The following is a 14,372-nucleotide window of genomic DNA, read 5'->3' as shown; positions in this document are numbered from 1 at the left end:
AATTATTTCCAAATATTTCACAGAGGACAGATACTTTAAGGATAGCAGTTAAATGTTTGTTGAACTGGGGTTGACTTTCTAGCATATTCTAGCATACTTTCTAGAATAATACTAATGACCTTTTCCTTAAGTCATGTTTGTTCCAGATGATATAGTAGAAGGTACTATGATCATCGTATTATAAATATTATTAATGTATGTGGTGGTTTGATTGCGATATTAAATGCCATCAGTCTGCTCGTCATAGTTTAGCAATCTGAGCAAATGTTGATTTGTTGCAATTTAAGTACTCTCTTGGATTTTTATATCCCTCTAAATTACAATCCCACAGCTTTCTAAGTGAGGGACATAAAAGGCTTAAAGTTGTAATTTCTACAGTGGTTGCTATGGTTAGGCTACTGTTCCTATCAACAGTAGTTTGCTGCACACTGAAAAGATATTGCCTCATCACTCACAAGCAAGGAAAGAGAGAGATTTAAGCCGATGTTGGTGCAGTACATGCTTAGATCAAATTGAGACAATAAGTGGAGCTTACAGGTATGTCAGCCTCGTGTGACATCTCTGACTGTAAACAAACAAAATCTTTCATATAATAGTATACTTTACATGCTTCTGGGGAAAATGTCTGTTTTGCCCCTCCCCTCCCCTGCCCACCCCTACCCTCCTCCACCCCCAACTCCTGCCTTCCCAGACCATCATACTGTACAGTGCTTGGGAAGACATGCAGAATTTGTAGTCAGCAGCATCTTTCATGGACTTGACCTGCTCTGTGAAATCTTTTCTGTTGTGGTTACATCTTAGCAGATGTTACATCAAGCAAAAACCAAGCTGAACAAGCTAATGAAAGAAACAATGAAACTAGCATGATCTTCTCCTTTATGAATATTCACGTACACAAGTAACTTATGGTAGAGTCATAGATGAAATTAAAATAATTCTAAAAATAAAAATACATTAAGCAGGAGGGAGAAAAAACAATGAAGGTCGTCTTTGCTGATTGGTCAACAGGATATAAACTAATGACAAAAAACTTGAAGACCCATGAAGTAATGTAGCAGGCATTTCCAAATGAATTGATTATGTCACAATCTGGCAAATTTAGCGGTGGTTTCTCAAGTTACACATCCAGATGAGATTGGTTTTCTCTTTATTGATGTTATTTAATTCTCAGGAGGAAAATGAAAAAAAACTGTTGGGCCTTTTCTCAGCAGTGTTACAGCTTACACTGGGCAGCTTTTGTTTTAATTGCTACTATAGTGTATTACTATGGAACGCGAAAAGGACCACAACATATGATGATGTTAATGATGATCTAATTTTATACGTTCATGTACTAAAAAACTTGCGATCATGTACTAAACATATACGATGATGTACTAAAAAACTAAGATGTACATCAAAACATATACGATCATGTACTGAAAACTTGTGATGATGATGAAAAAGCGCAAGTTACAAAAAAGTGGCGTATGAATATCCATTATTGTCGTTTGAATACGCGTACCCCTAGGAATGATACCGAAGCCCCACCCCTAATGGTTCTTAATGAGTTTACACTGAATATTCATACTCGTATGCATACGCCACATATGAATATACATACGCGTATGCAGACGCCACTTTTTTTGAACATAACATTATTATGTACATCGTACGTTTGCAGTACATGATCGTATATGTTTAGAACATGATCGTATACTTTTAGTACATGATTGTATATGTTTGGTACATGATCGTAAATTTTTAGTACATGATCGTGTATTTCTAGTACATGATCGTAAGTTTTCAGTACATGATCGTATAACATTAGATCATCATTAACATCATCATATGTTGTGGTCCTTTTCGCGTTCCATATATTTCTGCACCTTTTGCAGTGATGTGACATTACATCAAGCGAAAAAAAAAAATAATAATTGGGGAGGGGATTGATTGTTTTTCAGATGATCTTAATAGGGATTGTGTAGTTAGAAACTCTGGAAATTTCATTTGAGACAGACCTGAATTATATTTATTCATATTTGAGTTCCTGTCTTTGCTTTAAATTTTTTTTTCTTTATTTTTCTAGACAATGGCCTGCAAATACAAGATATGCTGTTTGAGATGAGTGGACAGAAAACTGTTCCAAATGTGTTCATCCGCGGTTCTCATGTGGGTGGATGTGACTCTACGATCCAGGCTCATACAGATGGAAGGCTAAGGCAACTTCTCAGTCCACCGCCTGCTGAAGGCTACGATTATGATCTGGTTGTGATAGGTGGTGGATCTGGTGGACTAGCAGCTTCAAAGGTTTGTCCTTCCTGCATTGATTCAACTTGAAACATTGGACAGGGGTTCCTCTGCCAAGTGAGCTTCAAAGATTTGTCCTTCCTGCATTGATTTAACTCTAAACAGTGGACAGGGTTCCTCTGCCAAGTGATAAATGGTTAATCTGTACATTTACTTGATTCCTCTCTCACCTGTTTCCTCCCAGACATATATGCACTCTGATCTACCTAGCTAACAAACTGGTGACATTCATAAAGTTTTGGGGTGCCTTTGTTTTTGATGGATAGCATAAATTAAGCAACATTTAGTACCTTCTATTTTTGACCTGAATGCTCCTGTTTTGAGAAAAAGGCTGGAAAAAAAAAAACATGAAAATGTCAGTTTGATTTTTCTTGCCAACTCAGCTACACGAACTCTGGATAGTTGGACAGGTGTTGTGGACCCTCCTCCTCCTTGATTTCAACACATTTGCTTCAAAATTCTAACTGAACCTTGTTCCTTTCACATTGATGAAAGTGCCAACCACTATCCACAAGATAAACTAGATCTTTATGCCCTGCTCACCTGTCTCCCCCAAATACCCGCACTAACCGGACATTATCTCACCAACACTTTTTTGGTTTGGACCTGTTGCTGTCTGCGCAACATCTCGAGGAGGTGTCACTGGGGGCAGTGTTTGCTTTCTTCCCGTTTACTTGTAGGACACTTTTTTGTTGGGAAGGGGGAAACCGTCTTCGTTCCTAGTGGCTAACCTAGGATATGCCCTCCCTATTCTTTCACACATGTACAGTAGTATTGTTAAAGATTCACAGTCTGAAAACGTTCTCTGTATACCCATTGAGCGTCCTTCATGATGATACATTTCCTCATTTTCCAACACTTATTTTTGGTCATTTCTCTTTGCCCTTAAAGATAGTATAGAGGTTTAGCTCGGTTAACCTTGCACATTGAAATTCTACTGATACGGTATCAGAATTGGAATTCATAAGATAAGAAATCATTGAACAATAAAATATGCAATAAACAACTGCTCATTTGATTGAAATCTATGTAAGTATCCTTGTGCGATTAATGCCACTCCATCAAATAAAATTATAAAAATATACATAGCATTATAATATCTGAGAACTGCCTAAGTCTACTGGCGACCTTCAAATTATTGCAAAGATAGCATGTGCTTCATCCTTCTACAGTATCTCCAAAACCATCTGGTTTTAAAAGATTAGACTGGAGACGAATAAAGTCCTTGAATTCCCTTCGAAATTGACGTTCCTGCCGTAGAAATACGTATTTTATCTTCGACTTTGCAGTGTTTTTTTTTTTTTTTTTTTGGCCTCATAATGGAAGGTAAATTTGTTTTGTTCAGAAGGCATGAAGCAGCCTTAAAAGCCATTATTCTTCATCAAGTTCTGTCTGGGCATGCGCAGTCGTCGTATCCTAGAATAAGCTGAGCTGTATATGGAGGATACTGCTCGCTTCATCATAGTAATGTATTTAATACTGAGAGTGATGTATGGTACAGTATAATACACCTAGCTTACATCAAGGGCCTCATTATTAAAACAGCTTGCTATGTACAGTATCTAGGGATGCGTAACTTGTAGACTGTACCATGTGTGTTATTATAAACAGGTCGACACACAGAAAACGTAGTTGACTACTTCTACAGTAGTACAGTAAAATAAGGACTTGTTGATGGCTCTTAGTATTAGTCTGATGTTCTTAGCTGTTTTGTACTCGAGTCGTTGCACTAAAGTATTAATTATTCATCGTGAGAAGACTAAGTTTTGAACAGTGCAAGTTCTTCATCTTGTGGGGATATTTACGCTGCATGATCAGATGTCCTTATAAAGACAGGTTTTATGCTTCCTTGCCAGAGGCTTTTTATAGGAATCTATGCAATGGTGCTGGGGTGCATGTCTGTGACACCATTGGATGGTCATTAAACACTGTAACTCTAAAACTGCATGGCTGACTAACTTCGTACTTGGTATACTGTACATGTAAATGTTGATTTTATCTCAGGGAGTGATGAAGCTCCCTCTTGTAGCCTTTTTTGTCATAGAGCTAAAGGTCACCTGAGGTCACAGGAGGTAAAAAATTGGCCAAAATTGTTAACATAAAGTATATTAAACTTAGGAGCAAATTATACCCAGTATGTAGAACCAACACACTGAGCACAAGGTACCTCTAGTTTTGGTGGGGTCAAAGGTCATTTGAGTTGACCAGATCAAAGTCTGCAAATCTTATATAGCACAATGTCAGTGAAAATTGGTTAAAAATTCACACCCATTGTATAGACCAACCTACAGTATCTGAGTACAAGGCACCTATAATTAGGGGAGGTCACAGGTCATTTGCAGGCCAAACTAAGAATGTAGTGTGCAGTGTGCTACATTAAATGTTCTCATGTGAAACATGGCAATGAATCACTAAGCCTGTTAGATTTCTGGTTGTCTGCAGCAACTTAAATCTTTCCTACTTCTTGTATTAGAGCAGCGGGTACGCCTTCCCGTTACCTGTCTCCAGTCTACTGATGCACTTTCCTCTTCCTAACCTACTTAAGAGGTAACGATTTAGCACTGTGACCCCTATCCCAAATTTCTGGCTCCGCCCACACTCCTCTGAATCTACCATTCAATGGGGGACCTACATACGCATTTTTCACAGACCCTCAATTGTGGAACATCGGCTTTAACTATTGTGGTGACTCGCTGCATCTCAAGGGACTTCTTTGACCTTAGTTCTCTACACAGTAAATTCAGCATTGCTTGGACTAATATTCATTCGCATAGTAAACAGGAAAGATTAGGAATAAGGAAGTAATGTTTACAACCATCTTACTGATATTAAATTGCTCCCCTCCAGTTTTGGTTTTCAAAATGATGTGTGTTGAATTACACATCATTCCTGTTCTACTCATAACATTTCAGGAGGCAGCCAAACTAGGGAAGAGAGTGGCAGTGTGTGATTTTGTGAAAGCAACCCCCAAAGGAACAACATGGGGTAAGTACTTAGCAACCTTTTTCTTCTCTCTGTGACATCACGGACAACCCACTTTAGAACCTTTCTATAAATCACATAACAGACATTCCATGTTAGCACCTGTTCTCTTAATGATAATTTATTTGATAATTTATTTGTCATTCATAATTTATTTTAATAATTTATTCCTTTCATTTTGAAGTGCAATGAAAATGAAATAATCAGGGTATGTATATTTTACATGATGTTCCAACCACACAATAAATTTGGTAATTTTTCTTAGTTTGATATGGAATGATAAATCCAAAGTGAATTGCAATCCATATCTGATCTATCAGGATTTTTTGTCATTTTTAAAAAGCCCACATTGTCTACTACCACAAGACAGTTCCATTTAGTTTCTTTCATTTGTTAAACTTTGATGGATATTCCAAGTCGTTCGTTTTAGATATCAATGCCTTATTCCCCATTCACATGTTTCCTTACTTAATCCACCGTCGATGGTCAGGCCTAATGTTGCGTAAATTTGCAGAACTTGCTCCGAATTAAAAATAGTTGTGACCTTTACGCGTAGAATGACTCAACAGAATCTTCCAGTGTATTAACATCTGCCAGCTGAATAGGTCTCAGATACTACAATGGTACTGTTTTTTTTTTTTCTAAGTCATTTCTAAGTCAAATTTAATCTTAGATCCTTTGATGGATTTGGGCATTTAAAGAGTTGCAGGAACACATTAGATTTGGGTGACCGGGCTTTTTAAACTGGTGGTTTGCATGTTAATGGGTCTGGCTATACCACATAAACTTCACTAGATGGAAAGTGATGCTAGTCGGTTGCTTTAATGTGTCAACAGATGTCTATTTGTGTACAGAAATATTCTTACAAAATATTGAAATAATCACATTCATTTTGGTCACATGTTCTCTGTGTCAACACTGACCGTCACATGACTATAACATCTTACTGTGACAAACAAAAATTTGCCATACAAAAATTTGTTTTTTTGGGCTATTTTTTGTGAAAAGTTTGAAAGCTCATGGAGAGAGTACTTATTTAACGAATAATATGCATATTAATACATGAGAGCCGCCACTATGATGATGTTTTTGAGGCTTGAAATCCCAAACAGGAAGTAGAATAACTGGTGCCGTCTCGTAGCCCCCTTTTGGTACTGTAGCTGGCAATTACTATTAGAAATGACAATTTAACAACTCTTGCCCCAGCTTCTTACTTAGTTGAAAGTTTATTAGTTATTATCCCCAGAATATGCTAGAAAGTCCGATAGTGGTCACCTTTGCTCAAATTTCAACAAACATAAATTACTGCCACTATTACTGCCACATATATTACTGCCACTCTTAAAGTAGTTTATCCACACTGATAGATAATTTGTATAATTAGACTCTTACATATATTCCTCAATGGATGAGAGTATAATATGGAAAATCAGAACCTCCAAGGGTCAGAGAGTCCTCTTGTAAACTTGTAGTACATTTTAGCATATCTTGTATGGTGTAAAAGGCTGCCAAATTCTGAAGACCTTTAAGGATGCGCAGTTCTGAGACACTTGGTTTTTTAGAAATCGTTTGCGACTTAAAAGGCTGAACAAACGAACAAGGAAACTTTTATACTGTTGTGTATTCTTGTGTTGCAACATCACAAAGTACAACCTAGCCTTTTCAAGCTACAGTGGTTTGATGAAAATCCCATATAAACAAAATCACAAGCAATATTGTCAAACGGTATCCTGCTGTAACCTCAGAAAATTTGAACTCAAATTTTCTTGGAAAGTAACCCTTCCAAATGTTTGTACAATATTTATACAAATCCGACATTTAACTGGATTTCCAGCACTGTCTGAACCACTGCAGGACACATGGTTGAATAAGTCACAATGTACCCACTCCTTAGTGTTGTATTGTTGCGATTCCCTATACAGTGGGGCAAAAGTTTATTATTATATATAGCTGCATGGTTCCTTCATGAGTGTTGACTTCTGTTGTAAGCTTCTTATTCAATCTACTTCAAACATTCAAGTCAAACAGAAAACAGAAACAATTTGTAGGGATCGGTGGCCGCTATCGTTCCAGTATTTAACTTGAAACCTGGAATTTGAAGTACACTAACTATGAGCCCTGCTAAAACCAAGTATAGCATTGAAAGTTTTTTCTTTTTTGGGGGGAAATTCTGCTATTATACTATTGTGTTTTTATTAGAACGCCAGTGTCTTGGGTAATGAAAGGATTACGAAAATAAGGAAGTTCTGGGCAGTGAAATGACACCTTCTGAGGTTGATCTTAATGTTTTCAAAATCTTGTTTACTTCTCTTCTGATGTTAGTCACTGTGATTCTTATTGTTAATATTACCACGCAGATCTTTTGGCTCATTTCCTCAGAACATAAGTTGGCTTTCCTTTTCGCTCCTTGCTGGAAGCAAAGGAACCTATGTAGTCAGGTTGGATATGTGTATTTAGGAGCCAGTTTTTGGGGGTCAAAATATTTTTGGGACCATTTAGGCACAAATTTTCAATCGTTTTTCAGACTTTGTTGGTTAATAGCTGGTACAATGTGGTGCCTAAATATGCATTTATTTGATCAACTATGAAATTGGGTGATGACACACGTTACTTTAATAATTCTACAATAGCGCATGGCACCGTAGTGCCCGTTGGGCTCTTGTTAATTTTACAATCCCTGGAAAACATTGTTTGAAAAACCACCATCTTTTTAACATTTCAATTGGGTTATGACGTTCTGAAATACTTCATGTGTATGAGCCTTCAAAAATAATTTTATTTAGTTGAAATTAATAATTTGCTTAAACATGGGAACATAGTGAAGTATTCTTTTGGTAGTTAACTCTGTGGAATTCATAACAAGTACAGTGTTTCTATGCAACGTAGATACTGAGCATACCGAATGTGAACTTATTGAAGAATTCACACGAAAGTCAAGAAAAACACATGTCATGGAGAAATGGTACAAAAAATGTGGACTTCATTTTGTAGAAATTTTCAAGATAAAACATAATCCCTTACTGTATTACTTTCATCAGTTTTGAAATATTAACATCCCCCCCTCCCCAAAACAACAGTGCTCTGTAAATCAAATTGTCCTTTTGACCTTATAATATTAATGTTTTATACACAAACTTGGCATTCTGATGTATGAAACAGAGATGTACTGTATCTCGATACATCTTGATACAAAATCGCTGTTTGTCCTGGTCGTGAATTTTACTATAATATTTGTCTGTGAGGGGGATGTTCTACAATGCTTTGTCTGTGAGGGGGGATGTTCTACAATGCTTTGTCTGTGAGGGGGTTGTTCTACAATGCTTTGCTTTGTCTGTGAAGGGGGGGGGGGCGTTCTACAATGCAAGGTTTATATTCAACAATGGAGATACTAACTTTACCTAAAAATACTCAATTTTAATCACCATGTGTTTCTTACCAAACTAACATTTGAATGTTGAATCTTTTCTGTAGGTTTGGGAGGTACGTGTGTGAATGTTGGATGTATCCCAAAGAAACTGATGCACCAAGCAGCACTCCTGGGTAAGTTGGCAGTTATATAGGTATGGGGTCTTTTAAAATGTTTTTATTCAGGGGGAGTTACCCTTGAATCTTGGAGACACTGTATATTCAATGTGTGACTTAAATATGAGTCATATGTACATTTATTATTCATGAATTCCATATTTGCTACTTACGATAATCAATCAAACAAGTCAATTGTTGAAAATGAGAAAGCTGAAAGAGTGGATGTTCTGAGTAAGGTTTCTTGTGTCTGTATGGTTATCATGTGACCTGACCTGAGACTACTACAGGCAAATGTGCCAGCTTGAATCACAAAATATACGTAAATACTGATTCATCTCTCTGAAAAGTTGACATCTATGTGGATTGTTTTGTATACAGTCCGATGTGCCACCCTCGATGCATTCAACCTTCAATACTGCAAAAGTTGAGGGAATGATTACATGTTGATTTATTGAGTTGTTGTACTTAATGGGCACATTAAATACTATGTAAAGTACTTAATATCTGTTCTGAGTGGAAGGCGTTACACCAAGCATTTCCTTCAGTGAGATAACTCTTCACTGCAATTTGTGACAATATGTAGAGTAGGGGGACACAACCTCATTGTCAAATATGTTTAAAATTGGTTGGTGGACGGGGAAGGGAGGGAGGTGGGACGGGAGGTTGGACGGAAATACCCAATTACCCATCACTCATAACGGTGATATTGATAGATAAACATTATTGCTTTCTTTTTATCATTTCAGGGGAGGCATTGAAAGATTCCAAGAACTATGGCTGGGAAACACCAGAGAAAGGTAAAACTATAAACAGGTTGTTATGTAACCTACAAGCCAGAACACCCCCCCCCCCACCTCAAACCCACAGGTGAACAGAGCACATCTGGCCTCTGGTCTTTGAGTGGCTAAATTTTGAAGCCAAGCAGCATCACAATAATTTTGTCATCAGTTAGAGCCCTGTGTACGTTACTAAGTGATATATATATTACCCTCTAAGCAATTATTTTAACCTCTCTGAGCAGTTATTACCCTTTGGGCAATGTAAGACACAAACCTCAAATCAGCCTGCAAACATTTCCTAATTTTGGAAATGAGAGAAATAATATTATTGCTATTTTTCTTGAGAATGGTTGGCCCTGGAAGTATTTGGTCGTTTCCTATGCCAGCTCTGTCACTCTTAGCGCTCTGTTTGGATCAATCATTGCATTCAAATACCTGGCAGCAGGTCAATTGTGTTAGGCAAGATGGCCGATACTCAACAAGTGGAACCAGTTGAACAATAATAAATGATGTGGATTACTCGTTAAGAAGTTGCTGTCCAAACAAACATGTGAGCTGAAATGATACAACTCATTTCCCCCTCCCCCGTAAATATAGTGTCTACATTCGTCAACGATGCTTAGATCACTAAAGCTACATGTTATGAATAACTTGGGCAATACATCTCTACTGCCATGAGTGTTTATTGAGAGCTGATGAAATATTGAAAGGGTTTTTAATTCTTCCAAAAAAAAGGCCAAAATAGACCTGATGGGTAATTGCTATGGCCAAGCTAATCAAATATGTACACTGTTTAAATTCTGTGATTATCATTTAAACTGATTTAAAAAATCCTACACATGTGTTCATGCAAGATTTCACGTATCTGAAACCATCTTTCAATGCGAAAGAGGAAAAATTTTGTGCGGCATATAATGGAAAGGCTGATGCAGTCAGTCCCAAGACGATTTTCATGTTATTAAAATGTTTCCCATATCATATTAAGTTTCTTGCAGAGCAGCTTTTAAGAGACCTAGCTGAGAATTGTGCAAACAGACTTTAATAAAAAAATGCAAAAAATTCCAATGTTAGTTTCCTGTACTGTAGGGCAATGTCGATTTCATTTAGTAGTCCTTCCGCCATCTTCCGGCTGAGTATGTAACCATGGAAACAGTTTTAATCAACGTCATTGCTATATTAATTTCAAAATATTACTGTGAAAATTGGTTTAACAATAGGTAGTAATATTAACGTTTATTTAACCCAGAAATCACATTTAACTCAGAAATACATATAATTAAAATGAAATATAAAACATTTTCACTCAAAGTTGCCATTGGGGGTGACTTAAAAAGTTGTCTTTCATAAGTTGGTCAGAATTAGTTTAAATATACCTTGACGATTGTTGGTGATTTTTCATAGATGCACTCAAAATGTTTTGTTATTAGATCAGCAGTCGTCTTAATATGGTTAGAGTTAATATGAACCTTTAGCTAGGTAAGATCTACTTCGTAGGAAACGTTGATTCCACATCATTTTATTTGCTATAGTCGGATGTGCCGGTTAGTTATGTAAACGGTGCAGCATTTAATTTCGCTTTCTAACGTCTTTTTCTTCTTCCTTTGTCAAAAGTGCAACACAACTGGGACACACTGAAGAATGCTGTTCAGGATCATATAGGTTCCTTAAACTGGAATTACAGGGTTCAGCTCAGGGATAAAAGTGTGACTTACATCAACGGTTATGCTGAATTCACAGACAGGCACACCATCAAGGTAAAAATATGTAGAAGGCAATCATTCTATGTGCGACTCACTTCTGTAAATTATGGGTTTTTTTCTCTATGCCCTGTCAAACAGCAGCATCCTTGAATCATATACATATGATTAATACATATCATCTGGTTACCATAGCTTGTATCATCAGCAAATGATAAACCGTTTTTAATAAGCCCTTGGAACAACTGCACTGATTTAAGGAGATGCCCCAATGGTAAGACCCACTCATTTGGAAATGCAAAGGATATATATATATATATATGCATACATACATGTACTGAGACCAAATGGGAGGCACTTGGTATTCTCCCCCCCCCCCCACACCACCTGCTCCATTCCCTCTGTTTGTGTAGTCCTGCTGTAATGTCTAACTTCAAATAATTTTATGAAGTACACTGGAAAGTATTGCTAGTTAGTAAAAAAAAGCTGCTTTACTCTCAGCAAGAGAGAGAGAAAGAAAGACCAAAGCCTGTGCTTGGTGAACGGGAGAGTGAATTTAATGATAAGCCTTACCCTATTCTTACTGGGTCTGTGTTATCATGTTTCTGGTATCTAAGGACACCACCAGCTATCCTAGTTTTTTGATATTTCAATGATGAGGAGATATCCACCCCATAGCTCTGGCTTTGAATTTGGCTCTCTATTTGACACATGCCTTTCAGCAATCCTTCAAGCCCAAAAAAAGGGAGAGAGGCAATTTCCTGACTCTGCCTCATCAAAGTCCATTTGATGTTTTGAAGCATCAGTTTCCATGGAAACAAATGGCATTTTGTCTGGTATAATTACTTTTATATGAGTCCATGATTGCAGGAATGTTATTTTGGGAGGCCTGGGTGAAATGACCTTCTCTTTCCGAAGTAGTCTGTTGATTATTAAGTTAACGATTGTCCTAACTGCCGGTAAGTCAGGGATAGATCGATGTTTGATGAGAATTGAGAGCGAGATGGAGATTCATTTATCAGTGCAAATTATGTTACACGATCGTCCAAGGCGACAGTCAAGGTTAGTTGGCATAATTCAGTAACGGATGGCATTTTCAGGGTCTCCCCTTTTTTGTACACATCCGGTACTAAGGTCACAAACATCAACTGTGATTGGAATTTTGTAGTGTAAGCATTATAGTGTAACAGCGACTTTAAGGCTAATAATCAGATTAATTAATGTGTTACCAAGTTTTTTTCTTTATATGATGTCACAAGTTAAAACTAAAATAGTTCAAATCGATATCGAAAAGGTAAAAACGATTGAAAGCAAGCCAGATATTTGTTCTTTGCGTTGTAATTTGATCTCACAAAACCATTCAGCATAAAAGATGCTGTACGGTAGATAACGAAGCCCAGCCAAGGGATGTATGTAGTTAGATGCATGGAATTACATAATATATAGTTAGATGCAGATATATAGATAGAATATGTAGTTAGAATATACAGCTAGAATATGTTAAATTTTGATTTGGATATCATCTAAATCAGCAGGCTGTAAGAGAGGCTATTTTGAGCACTTTTCTGTTGTAACTTTGTTGGGTTTATGTTATAATCCTTGGTCAACACCAACTGTAGATATATTGTATGTGTTGTAGATTAATAGATCAGATGTGTTTGTCTGTTGTTGTGATGTTTTTAACTATTTTTTCCCTCTGTCAAATGACCATTCTTGTTAAATGAAAGAGCCTAAAAGGCCTGTATGATACTATAACATCGTTAAACTTTGTTTTGGGGGCTTCCATTGTTCTTTTCAGACCGTTAACAAAAGGAACAAAGTGCAGACTTTCAAAGCAGAGAAGATTCTACTGGCCACCGGGATGAGACCACGGTATCCAGACATACCAGGGGTGAAGGAGTTTGCAATAACAAGGTAATGAATGCTGTAGTATGTTTTAACTTGATACATCCTGACTGAGGAAAGAGTGGAGAGATAAGGAAAATACTTTCATCTGAATGTGTAGCTCACTGTTTAAGTCACATGGAATTATAAATACACTGTCTGCCACAGTCATAGAGAAGTTCACCTTGTCGTCTGAGAGCAATGGATAGTTTCGTCTCAGAGTGTGAGAGGGCTTTGTGACAAATGAAGGGTTTAAGTTGTTAATTAACACCTGATAAATAAAGGATATTCAGTGTGGTGTATCCGACATGTGTATGTTACCTACATAGCAAGGTATCTAGAGTGAGGTGCTGTCTGAAGACAAATATTTATATGCTTTAATTGGATAGTTTAGATTTAACACAATTGTGGGAGATTAACCATAGCTTGTTTAATATTTTGCAGGTTTGGTAAAATGTTGATAACATTAAATCCTTAGTTGATCTGTGTTTCAGACAAAGACTTATTCCAATCTTCATATTAAAGGTTTCTTGCAAAGCTGTTTCCTTTATAGCAAGTATGCTTTTGCAATTACAGGCAAATCCAATAGAAAGTTCATTAGGAAATAAACATAGTATGTGAATGGATGGTAGGTTGGAGTTTTTGACATAAAATCTCTTAGGCACATCCCTGAGGAACAAGATTAGCAACTGGGCTTGTGAGAGTTTAATAAGTCTCTTTCAGAGGAAACAATGTTGAAGCCTTTTACTGAGAGAATGTCTATCGTGTACATATTAAAACCTTTCTGCATTTTATCCAGATTTCACAGTTCTCAAAAACAATTTGTTTATCTTGTGTGTAGATGTTAACACTTAAAGGGATGTGGTGGTTGGTTCCATGTCTCTGGTTAGTCTTACTTATACACATATACACAAGATTGAGTGCAAATGATCCTGTTATTATCATTCAAAAACATTTGCAAGAACGATTAACTGGAGTAAAGCAATATACAGAAAGCATTTGTATAAACAAAACAAAAAATGACGATAAATATTGCAAAGCCCCAAGTTGAAGAAGTTACTGAATAATGTCCTCGAGCTCAAGAAAAGACTTGAGGAAGACAAAAGCATATTTGGAAGCGTTCTGGCAGAGCAGACTTTAGCATAAACTTCAAGTAAATCTGAATTAAGGCCATGAAAGAAACACTAACCCTCTGCATCATACTCTGTGATTTATC

The 14,372-nt window shown here is 36.9% G+C and overlaps 1 protein-coding gene across 1 annotated transcript in view; it reads left to right on the top strand.

Annotated features, from left to right (window-relative positions):
- The window catches only part of LOC139962090 (thioredoxin reductase 1, cytoplasmic-like), a 38,309-nt gene that overhangs the window by 15,045 nt on the left and 8,892 nt on the right, over positions 1–14,372 (top strand). The window contains exons 3-8 of the mRNA XM_071961956.1: positions 2,069–2,289; positions 5,202–5,274; positions 8,743–8,811; positions 9,543–9,593; positions 11,187–11,329; positions 13,071–13,186. Of these exons, the coding sequence (XP_071818057.1) occupies positions 2,069–2,289; positions 5,202–5,274; positions 8,743–8,811; positions 9,543–9,593; positions 11,187–11,329; positions 13,071–13,186 (673 nt within the window). The remainder of the gene's footprint in view (positions 1–2,068; positions 2,290–5,201; positions 5,275–8,742; positions 8,812–9,542; positions 9,594–11,186; positions 11,330–13,070; positions 13,187–14,372) is intronic.

This window comes from Apostichopus japonicus, chromosome 20 (assembly GCF_037975245.1).
Source record: "Apostichopus japonicus isolate 1M-3 chromosome 20, ASM3797524v1, whole genome shotgun sequence".
Classification (NCBI taxonomy): domain Eukaryota; kingdom Metazoa; phylum Echinodermata; class Holothuroidea; order Aspidochirotida; family Stichopodidae; genus Apostichopus; species Apostichopus japonicus.
This window is presented reverse-complemented; position numbering and strand designations above follow the sequence as displayed.